At 36.7% G+C, this 21,452-nt stretch overlaps 1 protein-coding gene across 1 annotated transcript in view; it reads right to left on the bottom strand.

The window, feature by feature from the left end:
- LOC131064527 (callose synthase 3) overlaps nt 1-21,452 on the bottom strand; it is a 124,711-nt gene that overhangs the window by 36,821 nt on the left and 66,438 nt on the right. Inside the window, exons 20-33 of the mRNA XM_057998674.2 lie at nt 21,328-21,414; nt 18,327-18,461; nt 18,094-18,188; nt 17,922-18,006; nt 17,668-17,828; nt 17,213-17,333; nt 17,014-17,114; nt 16,811-16,928; nt 16,576-16,727; nt 2,364-2,473; nt 2,134-2,256; nt 1,941-2,009; nt 1,564-1,753; nt 1,334-1,445 (exon numbers count right to left, since the gene is read on the bottom strand). Coding sequence (XP_057854657.2) covers nt 1,334-1,445; nt 1,564-1,753; nt 1,941-2,009; nt 2,134-2,256; nt 2,364-2,473; nt 16,576-16,727; nt 16,811-16,928; nt 17,014-17,114; nt 17,213-17,333; nt 17,668-17,828; nt 17,922-18,006; nt 18,094-18,188; nt 18,327-18,461; nt 21,328-21,414 — 1,659 coding nt within the window. The remainder of the gene's footprint in view (nt 1-1,333; nt 1,446-1,563; nt 1,754-1,940; nt 2,010-2,133; nt 2,257-2,363; nt 2,474-16,575; nt 16,728-16,810; nt 16,929-17,013; nt 17,115-17,212; nt 17,334-17,667; nt 17,829-17,921; nt 18,007-18,093; nt 18,189-18,326; nt 18,462-21,327; nt 21,415-21,452) is intronic.

Genomic DNA, 21,452 nt, shown 5'->3' with positions numbered 1-21,452 from the left:
TACAGAAGCTTTTTCCTTGGCCACTAAGTTAGTACACACCTTTTCATACCCAAGACTAACTAAATTAATTGGTGCATTGGTAATTGTTGTTAACATATCCCACTAGCATAGTGATCTAACAAGGTTGTAAGGAAGCCCATTGCTATAAATGCAATGAGAATTGCTCTCATCTGCAACCTCTCTTGCCTCATTCTTGAAGGCATTTCTTAATGTCTCCCTTTTACAAGAATGAAAAGGGGTATTCCCTTATTAAAAGATGACAGTGGCATAAAAGAAAGTGGGCTAGCCAACTGTGTTAAGCCACCAAAAGGTTTCTACGATCTTTTCTTAGAAATAAAATGTGTTATGTCCTTATCTCTACTGCTTACCATGTCAACATCTTCTTGCTCTTTGATATATACCACTATTTGTTGCCTTGGCAACACTTTTTGATTTGGCCCTAGACAAACTCTTATTCCTAAGCGAGGAATAGCACATAAGTGAGCTTTCACTCGACCATACAAGCTCTTATATTCATTCTTACATTGGCTACGAGGCAAACAATAACCTCCATCACCATGAAGTTGTTCAATCATGGTTGTATGTCGCCAAAGAGGTGACACTACATCAATTATAAATAAGCTCTCTGCAAGTGGGGCAACTACTGAACTAGAATTACCAACCATTTTGTATGAATACAACAAAACAAAACAAGAATTCAAATTTAAAACTCTACAACTTTTTTTTTTAAATGGCATTATAACCCCTATATTATGGATGAAAGGTCTAAAAAGTAAAAATGAAAAATCTTGAAAACTTCACTCAACTTTAATAAATAAATCTTCCTCATGTAGCTCTTTCTCTCCTATTGGTGTAGGTTTCTCACTACCATAGCATTCACCTTTGAAGAAAAACGTAGCAACCTTCAAAAATCAACAATGGCAGCTTGGAGGCAAAATTGAAGTTTTGCTCATTTGCGTTTGTGACAAGAGACCATAAACCCTCACTTTAAAGCAACATTAGGAGTGGAGGGAGTATTTTATTCTAAAAAAGGTTTAAAAATGTTTTTTTTTGCTTGTTTTTGGCCCCATATAGTCATCTGTCCTCCATGGTTCATCCACGGTATGTTTCGAGTTCACTATGGGTTCTTCTATCCCCATACCAAGCCCCATACCGAACCCATACAAGGATGAGCACAATTTGGGAGAACCTGATAACAGAGGTTACAACTTAATATTGTAACCTTCACATTCATTGCCTCTATCTATAAAAAAATATACAAGACAAATTTTAATAAATGGCACTCCATTACACCTTTAGGAATAACACATCTGATTGAAGAATGGTAAAATACCTGGTCAAGATTGTTAGATGCTTTCACAAGAACCGAATAGTAAACCTTTTTATGTTTTTCTTTCTCCCTCACTTCTACCTCGTCAATGTAAGCAACACGTAGAGAAGGATATCTGCAGACAATATCAAGTATGTGTTAGCCTATCCATGACTGAACTTAACCAATGGAAACATCAATTTATTTTTAGCACAAAAAAAGAATTTGAGCAGTGGAAATGGTCCTAGACTTACGTCACCATAAGATTTAAAATTTCATTTGCACGAGGATCCCTAGTACTCTTCTGTATACCATATACTTGGCAGGAAACAACATATGTGAATTTCATGTCAGCTACTGCCTGCAATTGTGCCCATAATGATCGTTTAACCTTCTTAGAATCTTCAGGTAGTAATTCTTGCATCTTGTATCCATGCAAAATTTCTGGAGAATAAAGGACATACACAAGAAAACAATTCTCTTCATGAATTTTGTCAAAAAGCATATATTACAAATCTTTCAGAAGATAATTCAACCAAATAAAACAATTATAAAGTTAGCACAATTCATAGGCACAGGTTGCTTCTAGATCATGTTTGGAACTTATCAACCAAAATAATCATCTTTTCACCTTCATCTTTTGCCATGTCTAGAAAGGATTGGAGTTCCAGGGCTTTTCTGTAGTACATCATTCCTCTAACTGCGTAACAAGAATCAAATAAACAATCATTGTAGTAGGAAATAGACAATAAATATAAGCTTTTGTTTTTACTCATCTAAAAGCTAAAGTTCAAGAAGATGCCCAATGACGAAGGTCTGCCCACCTGTCCTAGTGAGGGTCTGCCCTCGATAAGATGCCCAATGACGAAGTTCGAGAAGTTTTTCTGGATCGGTAAGGATCACCTCAGGTTTACATTCCATGCGTTCAAGGAAATTTTTCCACTCATCTGTTTAACAAAGAAAGAAACCAATTAGTGTTATAGAATTCAGTATCCAGACACAAAATTGCCAAAACTGGCTGATTCAAAACTTGTAAATTCCCTACGACACCAACCTGGGTAAATTTTCTGCAAATAAAAAATAATAGAGACACCATCTTCATTTTCCTTCTCAAGTTCTGTCGGTGAAAACAAAACCTCTTCCTTGTAATATGGGGTCATAACACTGAATAAGAAAATAAACTAACCGAAATTAGAGACCATTTTTTGTGCATAAAGATATTTCAGAAAACAGACATTTATATTTCTCATTATATAAATCCTTATTATTAAAGGATATGATAATTAGGAAAATATTATCTATATCATATCATATTTCTACGACAGAACTCAACTAGAACTGGGCTTAAAATGGAGAATATGCAATAAATATTTCTAGAACATCATATAACATGATAAGCAAACAACCTAGAGTGTTGTAGAATATGCTATGTTTATAAATTTCACTTCTAAAAGATACACCGACTGAAGTGCACTTTTCCCTTCACAGCTGAACAGAATCATCAAATATATAATTGTAGCTAAGAAATGTGCATCCCTTGTCCTTTTAATCTCTTGTTTTACACCCTTTTTTCATCCCATCATAAATACATTGCCCTAACGCTCAATTTGGTCTGTTTTACACATAAGTTGAGTTTTCTCGTAAGCTTCAAGGTGTCCTAGGAAGAACTCCAAACTTCTTGGAGGATGCAAGTTCAGTATTTCAAGATTTCTATTTGTGGCATTGAGCTCAGTTGGCCTTATGGATCACACCGACACTTTCAAAAGTGATTTTGGACTCCTAGGGTGTCCTCCAAACTTCTTGGAGAGAACGTCTATTTTTAGTAAGTCTCTAAGTAGGCATAAGTCATCATCCCATTGATTTAGTAACTAGTTATGTCATGGCATGATTAGAATTGTATTCCGAAGCCTTGGCAGTGCTTTCCACAACTCGAGTGGAGTATTTGAAACATACACTTAAGTTTCTAATGTTCAATGTTAAAATGTTTGCTTAAGCGTTAATTTTAATAAAGTTACTTATGTTCCCCTCAAAAGTAGATGCCTCGGGAAATGTGAGAGGGATTTGTGAATAAAAAATCATTTTAAAATTCAAAAAGATCCTTTGGGTGGGAAAACAAGTTATTTTATATAATTTCAAATTGCTTTTTCCCTCCAAAGCTACAAAAAGAGGTTTAGGGGTCTCATTTGCTCACATGCTAAAGATTTTTCATATTGTTATGCTGCCAGATTGAACCAGTGTGTTCTTCCATAATTTTCTGAGGCCGAAAGACCCTCATTAGATTAAGAGTTTCCAATTTGAGAGACAATTTCCTAGCTAGACCAGAGTAATTCCATTCAGGAATCACCTTTGTGCAAATTGAAGTTATCAGATCGAGGTTTCCAGCCATGAAGGTTTTTGACGTATTCCCAGTTGCAGATTTTTGGGAGTATGTTTAGCATTTCTCTTCAGAGATTTTGGCGTGTTTTGAAGTGATTTCAGTTAGGGTTCTAAGTTGGCCGTACAGTTTACCTAGAGCAGGCCATACCTCTCATTTTTTTGCCAGTTAATCTTGTTGGTAGTGTTGGAAATTGATTAAGGCAAACATCTTGTTCAAATAGGACTTTTCAACCCCAAATGTCCCTTATGCAAAGTGCAAACAATTTGAACCTCTCAAGCAGCTTTTTTGGTTTCGTTCTAGAGCTCTGTCAGCTTGGGGGATGGGTCTAATCTTCAAGCTATATTTATTTAAATCTAGTGTACTTTCAGAGTTAAGATTTCCTTTAATATTTGGAAAGATAGAATGCTACTTTATCTCCCAACAATTCAATTGATTTTTCCACTCACTTTGAATCTTTGATTATATCCAATGTGTTTTTGCAAATCCAAGTGCAAGTGAACAAGGTGGCTTTGGAAGCTGACCACCTTCAAACCTTGTTGGATCGCTAGGGCAATGCTCCTCACATGGTGGCTCCAATTCCACAATTGTAGTTAGTCCCCACATGAGTACAGTGAAAATTCCCAGTAGCACTATTAAAGCTATGTTGGTCTCCTTCTCCACAAGTTAGACAACACAGGGAACCCAGCTACCTGGGAAGGACCCGGGTGGAACCCAGGTTGTACGCAGGACCCACAGGGAACCCAGCCACCTGGGAAGGACCCAGGTGGAACCTAGGCCGAACCTAGGAGGACCCCAAGTGAACCCAGGAGGACCCGCGTGAACCCAAGCCCGTGGGTTCCCAAAAACGGGGCCCACGGGTCAAAAAAACAATAAAAATAGAGTTTTTAAAATAGTTTTTTAATAATAAAACCCTAATTCGCCCCTTTATGATGCATTTCATGCATCAAAACATTCATTCAACTCACTCTATTTGCATTTTTGAAGTTTTTTCTCTACAGCTAGGTTTCTTAGTTTTGGCATTTTTCTTCGAAGGTGGAGACTATGAAGATGTGAGACATGCATAAAAGGCGTAGGAATCACTGGAGAAGGAAGATTTAGCCATCAAAGGTGAGTGAATCTGAATTTTTTACAAGTTTTCAAGAATTTTTTCAAGTTTTTTTCAAATTTTTTTCAAATTTTTTTAATTTTTTAATTTTTTTTTTAAGTTTTTCTAAATTTTTTTAACTAAGTCTTGTATATTTTTTTACACTTTGTATGCATAGTATGGGGTTATAATGCCGAAATTATCAAATTTTTTCAATAATGTTGTGTTTTCTCTTTTTATTTTAGGTGCATTATTCATATAATCATATATAATGGCTGAAACTGGAAGTGCAAGTGCAAGCTCTAGTTCAATTGCCCATACCCGAACTGAAAATAACCCCTTTAAAATTGATCAAGATTCGCCACTTTGGCATTATACAACAATGATCAAGCAAGTGTCTGGTGGTGGGGGTTTTGTTTGGAAGTGTAACCATTGTGGCACTGAGTATACCAGCTCATCATACTATCGAGTGAAAGGCCACCTTTGTTTCATCCTCGGGCATGGAATAAAATTTTGTAAGGGATCAGATGGCAAGGAGCTGTCAAAAGCTCTAGTTTTGGAATATATTAGAGAACAAGAGGAAGGTGATAGGAGAAGTGGCAAAGCAAAGACTAATCATCCTCTTGTCCAGTCAAGCTCAAAGACTACGAGGCCTTCTAGTAGTATTGGCTCCACAAGACCAGCCGGTTCGCATCCTTTCATGCCAAACCACCAGTTGCTCCAATAGAGAATCAAAATGTTGTGGCTTCACGGAAAAGAGGCCCATTGGATACCGCCTTCAAAAATGAAATGAGAGAGATTGCAGATCAGAGCATTGGGCGTTGCCTTTATGGCAATGGGTTTCCTTTCAACCTTGTTAGATCACCTTACTTTCAGGACATGGTACATACCCTTTGCAACACACCTTCTGATTATGTTTGTCCAGGGTATGAAAAGGTGAGAACCACCTTATTGGCAAAGGAGAAAGCATCCATAGAGTCACAGTTGAAAGTCATCAAAGATACATGGCCGGAAACAAGTTTGACCATCGTTTCTGATGGATGGAAAGATTGTAAAAATAGGCCATTGATCAATGTTATAGCAGTGTGCCCTAAAGGGGCAATGTTTTTGAAAGCGGTGGATTGTGAGGGGCAAGTCAAAGATGCAAGTTTCATTGCCAATATCCTCATAGAATGCATTGACGTGGTGGGGCCTCAAAATGTTGTCCCAAGTCATAACGGACAATGCTAAAAATTGTAGGGCAGCAGGGACTATAGTGGAGGCTACATACGGTCACATCTTTTGGACACCATGTGCAGTCCACTCACTCAATTTAATCATGCAAAAGATTGGCACACAAATTGATTGGGTGAAAAAACTATACGAGGGCAAGGAGATTCAAATGTTTGTGACTAATCATCATATGTCACAAGCCATTTTTAGGACCTTCTCCAAGTTGGAGTTGTTGAGGTTAATTACTAGTTTAAATTTTTTTTTTTAATTTTTTAGTTTTTATTTTTTATAATTGATATATGTTGTGTATTTTTCTATGTCATGTTAGGTAGCTGAAACACGATTTGCATCTCACACGCTCGTCTTAAGACGACTTGTGAAGGTGCGAGAGGCCTTGAGTTCTATGGTCATCAATGGATTGTGGAGTACATGGAAGCAGGCCCAGACAGAAAGAGCTCTAAAAGTAAGAGCATTGATCCTTGATGAGAAATGGTGGGATAATGTGGAATATGTTTTGAATTTCACTGAGCCCATCATGAGCATGATTAGGTATGCTGATACTGATCGCCCATGTTTGGGTGAGATTTATGATGGCATGGATTGCATGGTGGAGAAAATAAGAGAAGTAATAAAAAGAAAAGTAAATGACCCAACGGAAACATTTTTCAAAGTTGTGCAGAATATTATTGTTGACCGTTGGAACAAGATGACCAATCCCTTACATCTCTTAGCATTTGCTTTGACATCAAATAGTGCAGAGATGCTTGTAACACCAAGGAGCGTACCACCATATAGAGATGCAGAGGTTGCTTCTGGCTATAGAGCTGCCTTTAAAAAGATATATCAAGATGAGGAGACAAAAAATGTTGTCATGAATGAGTTTGGCCAATTTGTATCCACAAAAAATCATGATGTTGTAGCTCTCAATGCTAGATATGGGATGGATGCTAATGAGTGGAGGTATGTACATGGTCAAGGCTCCGTTTACTTGCAGCCTCTTGCAATTAAACTTCTCTCCCAAGTATGTATCTTTTTATTTTTATAGTTTTCCAATTCCATTTGATGCTATCATATTTTTATTTTATAATTTATAAATTTCTAATTATGTTTTAACTTTTAACAGGTTGCAAGTTCTTCTTCAGCTGAGCGGAATTGGACTACATACTCCTTCATCCACTTAGTCAAACGTAATCATTTGGGTGCAAAGAGAGCTAAGGATATGGTCTACGTACACTCCAACCTTCGTTTGTTGTCACATAAGGACCCTGAATATAATGTGGGTGCAACAAGGAATTGGGATCTAGCCCCTGAGTGTGCTGATTTAGATGCTACAGTTGCACAACTTGCCCAAGTCTCTATAGACGAGGCAGCTATGGAACTTGAGAGAGACATGGCTAGTGGGAGTGGCATTCCATTCGATAGTGGTTCAATTGATGTTGGATTTGAACCACTTGATGACCTTGGGCTTGGGTTGGATGGTTCAGATGAAGATGAATATGGAATTTAAATCCCATAAATGGCTTGTAATTTGAAGTTTTATTGTGTCGTGACATATTCACATTTTGAAACTTGAATCAGTTGAAACTTGAAACTTGAATATTACCTTTTTTGCAAATTATGAATATGATTTTAGACTTTAGTTATTAGTTTACTGATTACATTTGTGATATATGAATATTTATTGGCATTGGCAATTATGGATTTATCATTTATCATTTATCATTTATGTATGGAAAGTCACATTGTATATTTTATTTTTGTATGGATTGTATATATTGAACATATATATAATATGTGTGTATATATATATACATATATATATGTATATATGTACATATATATGTATATGTATATATATGTGTGTGTGTGTGTGTGTGTGTGTACTGACGAACCCGTACCCGTACCCAAGAAAAAAAAAAATTGCCGAATCTGCGAATCCGTACCCGAACCCGAACCCGAACCCGAACCCGAACCGGTAACTTAGCTCTTGCTGCTTACATATCTGTTTATTGTTACGAACTTACTAACTTGAACAGCTGTTTCATTTTTGGGGCCATGGGATGTTTTAGAAGATATTTCCAGTTTTGGGGCCACATAATACTTAGATTTTCCTAGGCTTTGCCCACTTTGTGGGGTTTTGGACCATGATTCCATTCCATCTACTTTTTTTTGTGAGTGAACAGCTTGTACTTAATTTGTGTGACAATACAAAGATCTATTTCATCAAAAGAAGTGAGTGAAAAGCACCAAACCCACTTCCTTTGTACATTATTTATGTTATTAGTTGAGCAGCAGGACCCATTGAGCACTAAACTATAGTTCTAACCTTGGAACTTGAAAAAGCTATGTGACAGAATAAATATTAAAATGTGAACCACGCCTTGAATGTTGATGATTTCCATATACCAAATGACCATGCAAAACTTATTTGGGTAAAATTTTACTTCTCTTAAGAAGGCTTCCCAGAAGGTTTAATAAGGAAGACTTCTCATTCATTACTAATGATGTGGAGTACCAACCACATTGGAGTTGGTTAATAAATTTTCCTTCTGTCCTGACTAGGATTTCATTCAAATATGCAAATAAAAATCAGACCTCTTATTTGATTCTTCTCGTATTAACTCTTCTATATAAAGGAACTGGAGGTGTAACAATCTTAATAAATCCAACCTCCTTAACAGAAAACGTACTTGGAACCAAATCCAGATTCATTTGAGCAAAAAATAAAAAATAACCAAAGTTAATTTTACATTGAGAAATGTGAAAAGCTTACTCAGATTCTGCCAAATTGTTGTTAGATGTGAAATGCTATTTTGACACTCACTTAGGCAAGTTGTCATGCCCCACCAAATACCTCCTCAAACTATTCTTAAAAGACAATATATAAAGTAAAACTAAAATCGATCAAATGGAAAATTGTCTTATTTATAAGACATCTCAATTTTCCAGTTTCCAGCCAGCAATCATCATTAATTTGTTTGTCATCTATAAAGCAGCAACTTCATGAAATACAGAGTGTTAAACCAGTAATCAAAGTATAAACCTGTGATATATGACAGTGATTAATATCAAATTGAAGCGCTTGAGATTAAAGGTAGTGGTAATTACATACTCAAAATACAGCGATGAAAGTTATGTACAACAATTAAGAAATAATAAGACAACCATTAAATAAAGAAAATGTAATTGTATATATAATTTGCTAAGCGATGGCTATACAGCAATAGAATGGTAAGGACATAAGTGGTAATGAAAAGTGTCCAAAATAATATTAACCACAGTATGGTCAGTGATTGCATTTGACTAAGTAATCACAGTACGTGGGCTTAGATACCGAAGGTAGGGATAAGTAATTAAGGCTCTCATGATTGCAGTAATTAATAAACTAATGGTTAATGGAAATAAGATTAAGGAGACAGCGATTAAGTGAAAAGGTGCAATTCACAAAGGAGTTGTGTCCACTGTTGAAGGGACAGCAGCTTAGTCAGTTACAAAGAGTCACCACCTTTGCAAAGATGGTGACAGCTTGGAGAAGTATGGGATCTGCAAATAAGAGAAGATGATTGAAGGATTAAAAATCAGAATCATTGCAAGTTTGAATCTCTTAATTGGCAAATCAAATTTCTTAGCTGGCAGATTATAGCAGCCATTGTTGAAAATATCAGTTTGGTATGATGATCTTGATTATAAATTAAATACTTATTTACAATTATGATTATGTCTGAATATTACTAGAGTTAAGGCAGATATAGGGCCTACAAAATAGGTATTATAATTATTCTTATTTTATACATTGTTGCAGAAATAACAAGATTTACATTGGTAATTCAAGTTTATATAATAATTTGTTTAATCTAATTAATTACATTATTATTCATAATCCATTTGAAGTTAGTACACTCCTAGCCCATTCCATAATCACTCGCCATTGCCCATAAGAGGATAGGTTGGTTTTGTTAGGGAGAGGCTGGGTAATTCCTCACAAGGTAGGTGAATCCCAAGATGGGATATGGACGGGGTCCTGAAGCCTTGAGGGAGCCTACTTGTAGATTGGTTTCCAACCACCCTATGACAAGTAATTCCCCATCCTCCTTAGGGTTGATGATTAGGAGAGAAGGAATCAGGGCTTAAGTATGTTAATTGTCAAATGTATTATGAATCATTAATTGTTTCTTAATTTAATCTAATTTAAATGCATAGTGATGTATGTTAATCATTGGGAATCGGTAGCCTCCTAGTTAGGGAGATTACAATTAGTATCAAAGCTTTGATCCTGCCATCCTGCAGGGCAGAGATGAATCAATAAATCATTCTAGTCAATAAGAAGGATTTAACAATATGTGTATTTGAGTGTATGCTTCGTGTCTGCATATAGGCATGTGTATGCTTCGTGTTTTCATATGTATGCTCTATGTTTGATTCATACCGGATGTGTTTCCAAATATGTGTACTCCATGAATATGAATTACAAGAGTGAAACAAAAAGATATTAAACTATTTGGAAAAGAACATTGCATTTAAGGTCATAGATGTGTATGATAAGTTCTTGTGTTAACACAAATAAGTATCCAATATATGTTGGGTTAATCCAAATCAATCCTTACATTTTCAAGTGATGAGGAAAGAAAGATGAGAGAAAACTTGTCTTAAAATTTCAACACCTTGGTTGAGCTATTCAAGTAGGTAACTTGTGATAATATCAATGGAGCTGTTGATGTGTTTTTTATGACAGCGTTGAACACAGAATAAAGTTGCCTAATGGTCACTTCACTCTCTCTTGATCAAAGTACAATTGCATGCTAAGATTGCAAGAAGTTCAAACAATCGACTCCAAGGTTCCTTTATGCTACGGACGTGACTCAGTTGGCTGATGTCATTGCTGGTAATCCAAGGGGCCTTACGTTTGCATCGTTCTTTCACCTCTTTGTTGTGGCTAGAACTCCATCATCGGATATGCCAATTCTGCAATGCTATTGCTTCGAACGGACTAAAATGAACTGAAAGTAAAGGGGAAAGGGTTAGAAGGATCTAAATCTACTCCTAAGGGCAGTGATAACAATGAATAGTGCTCTAGTGGACAAATTTCAAATAAACCAAGCTTTGCTTCGCCAAGTTCAACTACAACTCCGCAAGAACCGGTGCAATCTTCTGAGGATATTGAAGGATTTTCAAATTGAGAAAGTGCATTTGAATACCCAAAACAACGCAATCCAAACGACTGTCCACAACCGAACTTAGCACAAGTTTAGTGGCTCAAGCTAACTTTACACTGCAACTTACAATCAGCAAGATACAAAAAGTATGAACCATGGAAATTCATCAGACACGATTACATTCTCCATTGAAATCAAAGCACTTTACTACTTCTAATCTAAGTGAGGAAGGTGAAACCATGCAAGTTTTGAAAAAATAACTCAAGTGGACACCATCAGAGAACAATGTTTCACTATTATTTTCTCAAAAACTTATCGCAACAATTTCATACAAAGCTCCCTCCTTTACAAATGAGGGGGGTCACCCCTTATATAAGCTTCAAGCCCTGGCTACATGCAAAACCCTAATTAAGGTTTTCCCAAAAGATTCTCCACACATGATGCAACAAGGTGGGAATCTCCAATTAATAACCCATCATGCCCATATACAATTAATTCAAAAGTACCCAAAATAGCATCCATTGCGCATTAAATGCACCACCTCCTTCAAATTCGCCCAACATGCGTTGAATATTCATCCATGCAAAAAACACCCCATTATGTCATAAATGCTCCATCATTTCCACATGCGGCGGCTACATGCAAAAGGAATCTGCCATAAATTCAACATGCAATGACCAGGTTGCCATTTGGTCAAATATTTCGGCAATGAATGCGCCACCATACTGCCATGCGTTAAATATATCCTCGCCATGCAACTGGACTCCGCCGTCGTATATCCGCTCCTGCACATCTGGAATTGTTGGAGAGGGAAAATTCGATTCAAGAAGAATTTTCTTGAAGTCTCCTCAACTTTCCTTGCTTGAAGAAGGTTTTTCATCAATTCTGCACATTTCCTATTTTTTAGGAAAATTTCCAAATTAGGATTCCACGGTCCAAGAGAAAGAAAATTCTCCTACGAATCCAAACCTGTAAAAATTTTGAAATTTGGATGTGATTTGATGCCCGAGAATGGATTTTTCAAATTTTTCCCTGGGGGGAAATTTCTTGTTCAGTTCATCCCCGATTCCTTCCTTGCCTTAGAAATTTTATCTTCAATTCATCCTTGGATGTGATTTCTTGTTGTGGAGGAATTCTCTCGAAGGAAGGAATTTCCAATACTTAGCCAAATTTTAATCTTTCCTAGAATTTCGTCGTGAAGGAAGGAATTTCCAACACTTAGCCAAATTTTCACATTTCCAAGAATTCCGTCGTGAAGGAAGGAATTTCCAACACTTAGCCAAATTTTCACATTTCCAAGAATTCCGTCGTGAAGGAAGGAATTTCCAACACTTAGCCAAATTTTCACCTTTTTCAGGAACTCTGTCATGAAGGAAGGAATTTCCAACACTTGTAAATTTTTCACCTTTCCTGGAACTATGTCCTGAAGGAAGGAATTTCCATTACTTTGTGAATTGTCCATGTCTCCTTTTCAACATCCCTAGTTTTAGGGATCCTCCTAAAATTTAGGAGTCAGTTCATTGGATGGAGAATTCTGCCACGATTCCGAATCTATAAAATTTTCCACTCTGTCGCAATTCGGTGTCTAAAAATAGCAAATTCATAAAATTTGCCCGAGGGGAATTTTGTTTTTTTTTATTCCTCCTTGGATTCCATGCCTTAGGCAAAATTTCATTTTTTTAGCTTGGGCGGAATTTTCATCATGTCCATGGATTCATGGATTTTTCCACTTGTGAATGCCTTCTTGAATTCAGCGCCTCAACCCAGCCTTGGGCGCATTTTGGCTTTGTCCACGGACTGACGGATTTTTCCACTTGTGAATGGCATCTTGGTTTTGGCGCCCCAATCCAGCCTTGGGCGCATTTTCACTTTGTCCATGGACTGACGGATTTTTCCACCTGTGAATGCCTTCTTGGTTTTGGCGCCCCAGTCCAACCTTGGGCGCATTTTCACTTTGTCCATGGACTGGCGGATTTTCCCACTTGTGAATGACATCTTGGTTTTGGCGCCCCAGCCCAGCCTTGGGCGCATTTTCACTGTCCATGGACTGACGGATTTTTCCACCTGTGAATGCCTTCTTGGTTTTGGCGCCCCAGTCCAACCTTGGGCGCATTTTCACTGTGTCCATGGACTGGCGGATTTTCCCACTTGTGAATGCCTTCTTGGTTTTGGCGCCCCAGCCTAGCCTTGGGCGCATTTTGGCTTTGTCCATGGATACATGGATTTTTTCACAAGTTCCAGGCTCTTCGTCAGGATATAGATATGAAATATAACATTTAAGTATGACATTGGTGGATTGATGTGAATTTCTAGACTTGGATGATTTTGCATGCTTTCCTCTTCTGGAATAGGAGTTCCAAACCTAACCATTTTTTGACCCAAATTGTCTGCCTTCTGAGTCTTCCGGATTTAGAAATGGTCTTCAGGAACGTTCAATCTTTAGCGTCTTCAGAGATATTCAGCTTTCAGTGTTTTCCTGTGAAGATCCTGCCAAAAATAGATTTTCCCAAATAGTAAGTGTTTCAAAATGTCAAGGTTTGGGCAAAATAGGTCAGAAAAGCACTTACTAAAAATAGTAAGTTTAATTTTTGGCAAAATTAGACCACTCCGGGACTCAGTAAAATCCCTAAAAAATAGGAACTTTCTAAAAATAGAAAGTTGCTCCGTTTTGGCTCAAATTTTACTGGGAGGTTCCTTGAAGGGTCCTAATTCCAGTTGTATGTTCAGTTTTTCTAAAACCCTAACAGAAACCCCTAAAATCTAGGACAGAAGGCAAAAACCCTAAAATTCACAAAACGAGTCCTAGACTTAGCCGAATTCGCTCAAACAAAAAGCAAATTTAATCAATATGACCCCCAAACACTTGCAAAGCAGAGAGATTGACAAGACTGCTGCGAAAAGACCACAAAAATGCAAGCCAAAAAACCGGGAGGGCCTAAAAAGAAGGGGGTCCCCATTTGCAATGGGGCGATGTGTGAAAACGTCACAACAGGAGCATAACAAAATTCAATTCTGTGAGAGATTTCCATAATGGGAAAGTTAGAAGTTTTAAAACCCCAAGCCTTTTCATGATCATCGCTCGAGGACAAGCAATTTTGAGGAAGGACAGACTGTCATGCCCCACCAAATACCTCCTCAAACCATTCTTAAAAGACAGAATATATAAAGTAAAACTAAAATCGATCAAATGGAAAATTGTCTTATTTATAAGACATCACAATTTTCCCATCTCCAACCAGCAATCATCATTAATTTGTTTATAATCTATAAAGTAGCGACTTCATGAAATAGAGTGTTAAACCAGTAATCAAAGTATAAACCTGTGATATATGACAGTGATTAATATCAAAGTGAAGCGCTTGAGATTAAAGGTAGCGGTAATTAGATATTCAAAATACAGTGATGAAAGTTACGTACAGCAAATAGGAAATAATAAGACAACAATACAGCGATAGAATGGTAGGGTCATAAGTGGTAATAAACAGAGTCCAAAATAATATTAACCTCGGTATGGTCAACGATTGCATTTGCCTAAGTAATCACAGTCTGTAGGCTTAGATACCAAAGGCAGTGATAAGTAATTAAGGCTCCCATAATTGCATGCGATTAATAACTAATGGTTAATGGAAATAAGATTAAGGAGAAAGTGATTAAGTGAAAGGGTGTGATTAACAAAGGAGTTGTGTCCACTGTTTAAGGGACAGCAGCCTAGTTAGCTACAAAGAGTCACCACCTTTGCGAAGATGGTGACCACTGGAAGAGACATGACCTCCCATTCATATTGAAGGGATATATATCAAAACATTCGACCAACAAGACTGAAGAGGTAAGGGATCTGCAAATAAGAAAAGATGATCGAAGGATTAGAAATCAGAATCCCTGCAAGTTCAAATCTCTTAATTGGCAGATCGAATTTCTTAGCTGGCAGATTATTGCGGCCATTGTTGAAAATATCAGTTCGGTATGATGATCTTGATTATAAATTAAATATTTATTTACAATTATGATTATGTCTAAATATTACTAGAGTTAGGGCAGATATAGAACCTATAATATAGATATTATAATTATTCTTATCTTATACATTATTGAGAAATAACAATATCTACATTGGTAATTCAAGTTTATATAATAATTGGCCTGATCTAATTAATTATGTAATTATTCATAATCCATTTGAGTTAGTACACTCCTAGCCCATTCCTTAAACACTCACTGTTGCCCCTTAAGAGGATAGGTTGGTTTTGTTAGGGAGAGGCAGAGTAATTCTTCACAAGGTAGACGAATACCAAGATGTTATGGGATATGGACAGGGTCCTGAAGCCTTGAGGGAGCCTACTTGTAGATTAATTTCCAAGCACCGTATGACAAGTAATTCCCCATCCTCCTTAGGGTTGATGATTAGGAGAGAAGTAAGGAATTGGGGCTTAAGCATGTTAACTGTCAAATGTATTATGAATCATTAATTGTTTCTTAATTTAATCTAATTTAAATGCATAGTAATGTTTGTTAATCATTGTGAATTGGCAGCCTCCTAGTTGGGGACATTACACAAGTAGTAGCTAATTACTACTCTAATTATTGATAGTTGGTTTTAACTTAGAATCCCATTCCAATTGCACCAATCAAAAGGCATACAAAAACCAAAATTCTTTGCTGGAAATTCTTCAGGGAGTAAACCGTGTTACACAATGGATATACCTTCGTGCTGTAGCTGCAGATAATAACATTCCTTTTACCGCTTTGATGTACAACAGCATGACCTTACATTCATAAATTTAGCATAAAATCTTTCATTCTATACACTATGCTATTAACCACATAACACATATATCATGTATTCCATTACCATTTTCTAATATATGACAGATCCATACTTCAATGTGCTTGTTTAGCTCTCTCTCACGCATATACTCTACGTAACATTATCATATCAACACCAACATCGGTAGTGAGTACTGATTTACATGTCAGATTTAATGATTTTGCAGTCCATATTGAAAGGAAAAGATATTTCTGAGTATGTATCAAGTCATTTCCTCCTTTAGTTTCACCATGGAGGAACTTGTTATCATGAGACAAAAATCTGCAAAAATTTGAATGTGAGAGCTTCCTTTCCCATTCAGTTATCTTTGGCCCACTTTATGTTCATTGTCAGTTCCAATGGTGTATTTAATCTGGTATCTCATATGTAAGCTGGCAAATGTAAAATTCTACAACAGACAGTAAAGAAGACAAATTTAACCACTTGAATAGAAATTGTCAGAGTTTTAGCAGCAACTTTTGGTGGTGTAAAAATGCATTTTAGTTTACATATTTTCATTCAATTATTTTTGTTATAGATATTTACTACCTTCCATACTGTGCTACAATACATTTCTAAACTGTACTTGAAACCTCTGCAATTATGCAATAAAACACACCGTTGCCCAATAGTTACCTGAATGGCAGCATGTTTCGAACCTTAGGAGCATTAGGCATATCCATAAATAAAGAATTTGTAAAGAATGCCATCCGGCGCCGAGCTTCTATGTTGACAGGAACATCCATAGCTGATTCCTTGACCGTCAGGAGCAAATGAAGCCTGGTGATCTGACAAACCATACAATGTACCTCTCTGTGTTAACAATGAATGTTTGCAATGTGCCTGGTAGTCATCAAAGAGAAATGCATACCTGTTCTTTCCATGCATCAGAAGGATGAGAAGGATAATCAACAGCCCCAGTAGATGCAAATAATTGGGCCTTGTGGGGTTGACCAGGTCTCGTTGACTCTTGAATTGATTCCAAAGCCCTGTATCAAAGAATTATGTGAGGATCAGTATAAATAAAAGCAACCATTCATCCAATTAAAAGACAAGTGCCAAAATGATACCCACCTAGGGCCATCTTTCATCATATCTTGAGTTACAATCTCAAACATATCCTGGAGTGCACGAATGACACCTTGGCGGGAATCTGGTTTGTCATCATTTTTCAACTGAAATGTTTACAACCAAGTAAGAACCTCTGGAGTTGATTGTGAAGCTGAGCTATCAGCATTAATGAATAAAATCAACATAATAATATTGGACATACCAATTCAACGAGAACTACAAACTTAGCATATAGAACAGGAAGCTCGCTCATCTTGAAATTCTCCAATAGGGTCCCACTCTCAATATTATGATCAACATAACTAATTATCTCACGGATAACCCTGAGAACAGAAGAGAAATTATTTTCCTAACTAAGATCATGACATACTTTACAAGTCCTTTCAAATTAGCATGTGGACAATACACAAATATCCGGAAAGGATTTCACATCATGAGCATAAAATAGAAAAGAAAATTATTAGAGAAATTATATTGCATTCATAAAACAAAGGAAGAGGGAGCTAACATAACGATACATCAAATTCAAAAACAAAGAAAGCCATTTATTGAAGTAACTCATTCAAATCAAAAATTAAAACTTGAATCCATGCCATAAAACCATTCTAATATTTAAAATGATGATTTTTCTTCATCACAAATTGTTAATGCCCCTACCGTTTCTCTTGTTCACCATTGATAATTGTTGAAAGAACACGATTAACTGATCCATAGCATTCTTGCACAGCGCATTTCATGAAATCATCAGCTTTGATTCTTTTATACAGCTCTGAATCCTTCCCTCTGAAATCCTTGGCCATGTTCAATGCTACAGGTATCTGAATTGCATTGGATGGCAGCATAATAAGAAAGAAAACAAGAGGAATAAAAAGAAAAAATTGTCCTGAAGGAACCACAGGTAACAAATTTACCTTGCTAGCAAGTAAGAATGGTGGCCATTGCACGAGAGTTAATTCAACATCTGAAGAATATGGTACAAGCAATAGATCCATTTCCCTATAAGAAACAAAAATTTAATAATCACTAAATTTACTCAGACAATATTTTGATATCTCTATACTAAAAATTGTTGAAAACTTTTACCTATTATTTATTAAATCCTCTGTACGAAAACTAGTAATCACTTGATTCCAAAGTTGGGCAAACTTTGCAGCCTCTTTCCTTTTTCCAGGCTCAACCTACATAAATCAGCAAATATTAACCACAATAATTTCAGATATCATGTGATCGTCACTCAGTTTAATATCTTTAATTATTCAGACATAAAATATGTCAACTGTGAAGAAATGCATTTCTTTGAATCATCTATGCTTTACCTTCTTAAACCTTGGAGAAAAGAAAGCTTTTAACCACTTCCTCTCAATTTTCTCCGTGGTAGGTGGCACTAGGCATTCATTAAAGGCTCCAGGCAAAGATTGAAATCGAGATCTAAGCATCCCCAATGTTCTTATCTGAAAATGAAGCCAAAAGTAGAAAGCTGAACATAAAGAAAATTGTATATATAAATATAAATCAGACAAGAAAATTTAAAGTTTAAACGAAAACTACTTCATCAACTTTTCTTAAAACAGTCCCCCAAGAGATTACTTTATAAATATACACTAAGTTACCGGGTTCTTGTCTTGACGCCCAGAATCAAAGCTGGGTGTGGTATGGGTCCCAATGCGGTCCAAGTTTGCACCTGGGTTTGTCCCAAGTGCATCCCAGGCACCCAGGTTCAGTCCAGCTTAGCCTAGCCGAACCCACAAGGAACCTAGGCACCCAAGACACACATGGGATAAACCCGAGCCGAACCTAAGCATACCAATGCCCACGGGTGCCCAAAAATGGGGCCCACAACTTTAAAAGCCCTAATTTTGCCCTATAGTTGCCTCTTTCTGCGCATTACTCTCATTCTTGATCATTATACTTGCATTTTCACATTTTTTTCTCTCCAACCTTGTTTTGAAGGTGGTTGCATTTTTCTTCGAAGTTGAAGGCTACGGAGGTGCAAGACATGCATCAAAGGCTTGGGAATTGTTGGAGAAGGAAGATTTAGCCATCAAAGGTGAGTGAATCCTCATTTTGTTCAAGTTTTTGAGAATGTTTTCAAGATTTTCAAGGTTTTTTTTTTAATTTTTCAAGTTTTGAATATTTTTTTACACTTGTATGCATAATAGGGGATTATAATGCCGAATTTTTTCCAATTTTTTACAATAATGTTTTGATTTTCCCATTTTAGGTTCATTATTCATACATAATGGCTGCAAGTGGAAGCTCTGCCTCTAGTTTAGTTGTCGGGGCCTGAACTGAAGCGAGCCCTTTTAAAATCAATGACAATTTATCACTTTGGCATTATTCAACAATGATCAAGCAAATGTCTAGTGGAGGATGATCAAGCAAATGTCTGGTGGTGGGAGTTTTCTCTGGCAGTGTAACCATTGTGTCACAAAGTATACCAGCTCATACTTTCAAGTGAAGGGTCACTTTTGCGCCATCCCTAGACACGAAATAAAAGCTTATACAGGGCCAGATAGCAAAGGGCTACCAAAAGCTCTAATCCTCCAATATATTAGAGAACGAGAGGAAGCCAAAAGGAGAAGCAATAAACCAAAGACTGATCATCCTCTTGCCAAGGCGACCTCAAAGAGGCCCTTAGTGGCTCCACAAGACCAGCTGGCACACATTTTTTCATGGCAATGCCACCACGTTCTGCACCAAAGGATGTTGCGGTTACACGAAAAGTAGGCCCATTGAATAGGGCCTTCAAAAATGAAAGCGAAGAGGTTGTAGATCACAGCGTTGCTCATTGCATTTATGGCAATGGGATTCATTTCAACATTGTTAGATCACCTTATTTTCAAGAGATGCTGCATACCCTTTGCAATACACCTCCTTTCCCAAGTATGAAAAGGTGCAAACCACCCCATTGGTGAAGGAGAAAGCTTCTGTATAGACACAATTGAGAGTCATCAAAGATACATGGCCAGAAACAAGTGTCCATTTTTGATAGATGGAAAGATTACAAAAATAGACCATTGATCAACGTTATAGTAGTGTCCCCTAAAGGGGCAATGTTTTTGAAAGCAGTGGATTGTGAGGGGAAAGTGAGAGATGCATGTTACATTGCCAATTTCCTCATATAATACATTGACATGGTGAGCCCTCAAAATGTTGTCAAAGTCATAACGAACAATGCTAAAAATTGCAGAGATGCTTGCATTGCCAAGGAAGGTGCCACCATATAGAGATGCGGAGGTTGCTACTGGCTTAGGGCTGCATTTAAAAAGGTATATTCAGATGATGAAACTACTGTCTTGAAGGAGTTTGGCCAATTCATATTTTCAAAATATCATGATACTGAAGCTCTTCATGCCAGATTTGGGATGAATGTTGATGAGTGTTAGTACGTACATGGTCAAGGCTCCATTTTCTTGTAGCCTCTTGCAATTAAAATTCTCTCCCAAGTATGTATCTTTTTATTTTTTGTTTTTATTGTTTTCCATTCGATGCTATCATATTAAAATGTTTTTATTTTATAATTTATAATTATGTTTTAACTTTTAAGTTTTTAATTAAACGTTGTATGCAAACTCAACAGGTTGCAATTTTTTCTTCAGCTGAGCAGAATCGGAGTACTTACTCCATCCACTCAGTCAAGTGCAATCATTTAGGTGCAAAAAAAGCAAAGGATTTGGTCTACATACACTCCAACGTTAGTCTATTGTCACATAAAAAACCTGAATATAATGCAGGTTCGACAAGGAATTGCAATCTAGCCCCTAAGTGTGTGTATTTAGATGCTACAGTTGCATAGCTTGCCCAAGACTCTATAGAGAGGCAGCTTTGAAACTTGAGACAGAAGTAACTAGTGGGAGTGGCAATCCAATGGATTTTGGTTCAAATGATGTTGAAGTTGAACCAAATCAAGATGAATATGAAGATTAAATCCCATATGGCTTGTAATTTCAATTTTCATTGTGTCATGACATTTTGAGACTTGAAAGTTGAATATTATCATTTTTGCAAATTATGAATATGATATTACGATATTATGAATATTTATTGGCAATTATGGATTTATGTATGGGAAAGTTACATTGCATGGATTGTAATAATCATGATTTTGATGTTTAAACATATATGATATATGATATATGTATAGACGTGCCCGTACCCATCCCCAAGGGAAAAAATAGTTTGCCATACCGACAGATCCGTACCCGTATCCGTATCAATACCCATAACCGAATCAGTAACTTAGTATATACATGAATTTAGAATAATAGAACAAAAATTAATTAAAGAGCAACAAAAATTACTTAAAGAGCAACACACCTCACCAAGATGGCGAAAGGCTCCATAAATGCCTCCAAAGATAGTGGAGAAGATTGCATACCAAATTTGTGTATCCATGAAATAAACCTATTGATGAATAATTGCAGATCAACATAGCCAATTAA

The sequence above is a fragment of the Cryptomeria japonica genome, chromosome 1 (assembly GCF_030272615.1).
Source record: "Cryptomeria japonica chromosome 1, Sugi_1.0, whole genome shotgun sequence".
Lineage (NCBI taxonomy): Eukaryota > Viridiplantae > Streptophyta > Pinopsida > Cupressales > Cupressaceae > Cryptomeria > Cryptomeria japonica.
The sequence above is the reverse complement of the archived record's forward strand: the minus strand, read 5'-3'. Positions and strand labels throughout refer to the sequence as shown.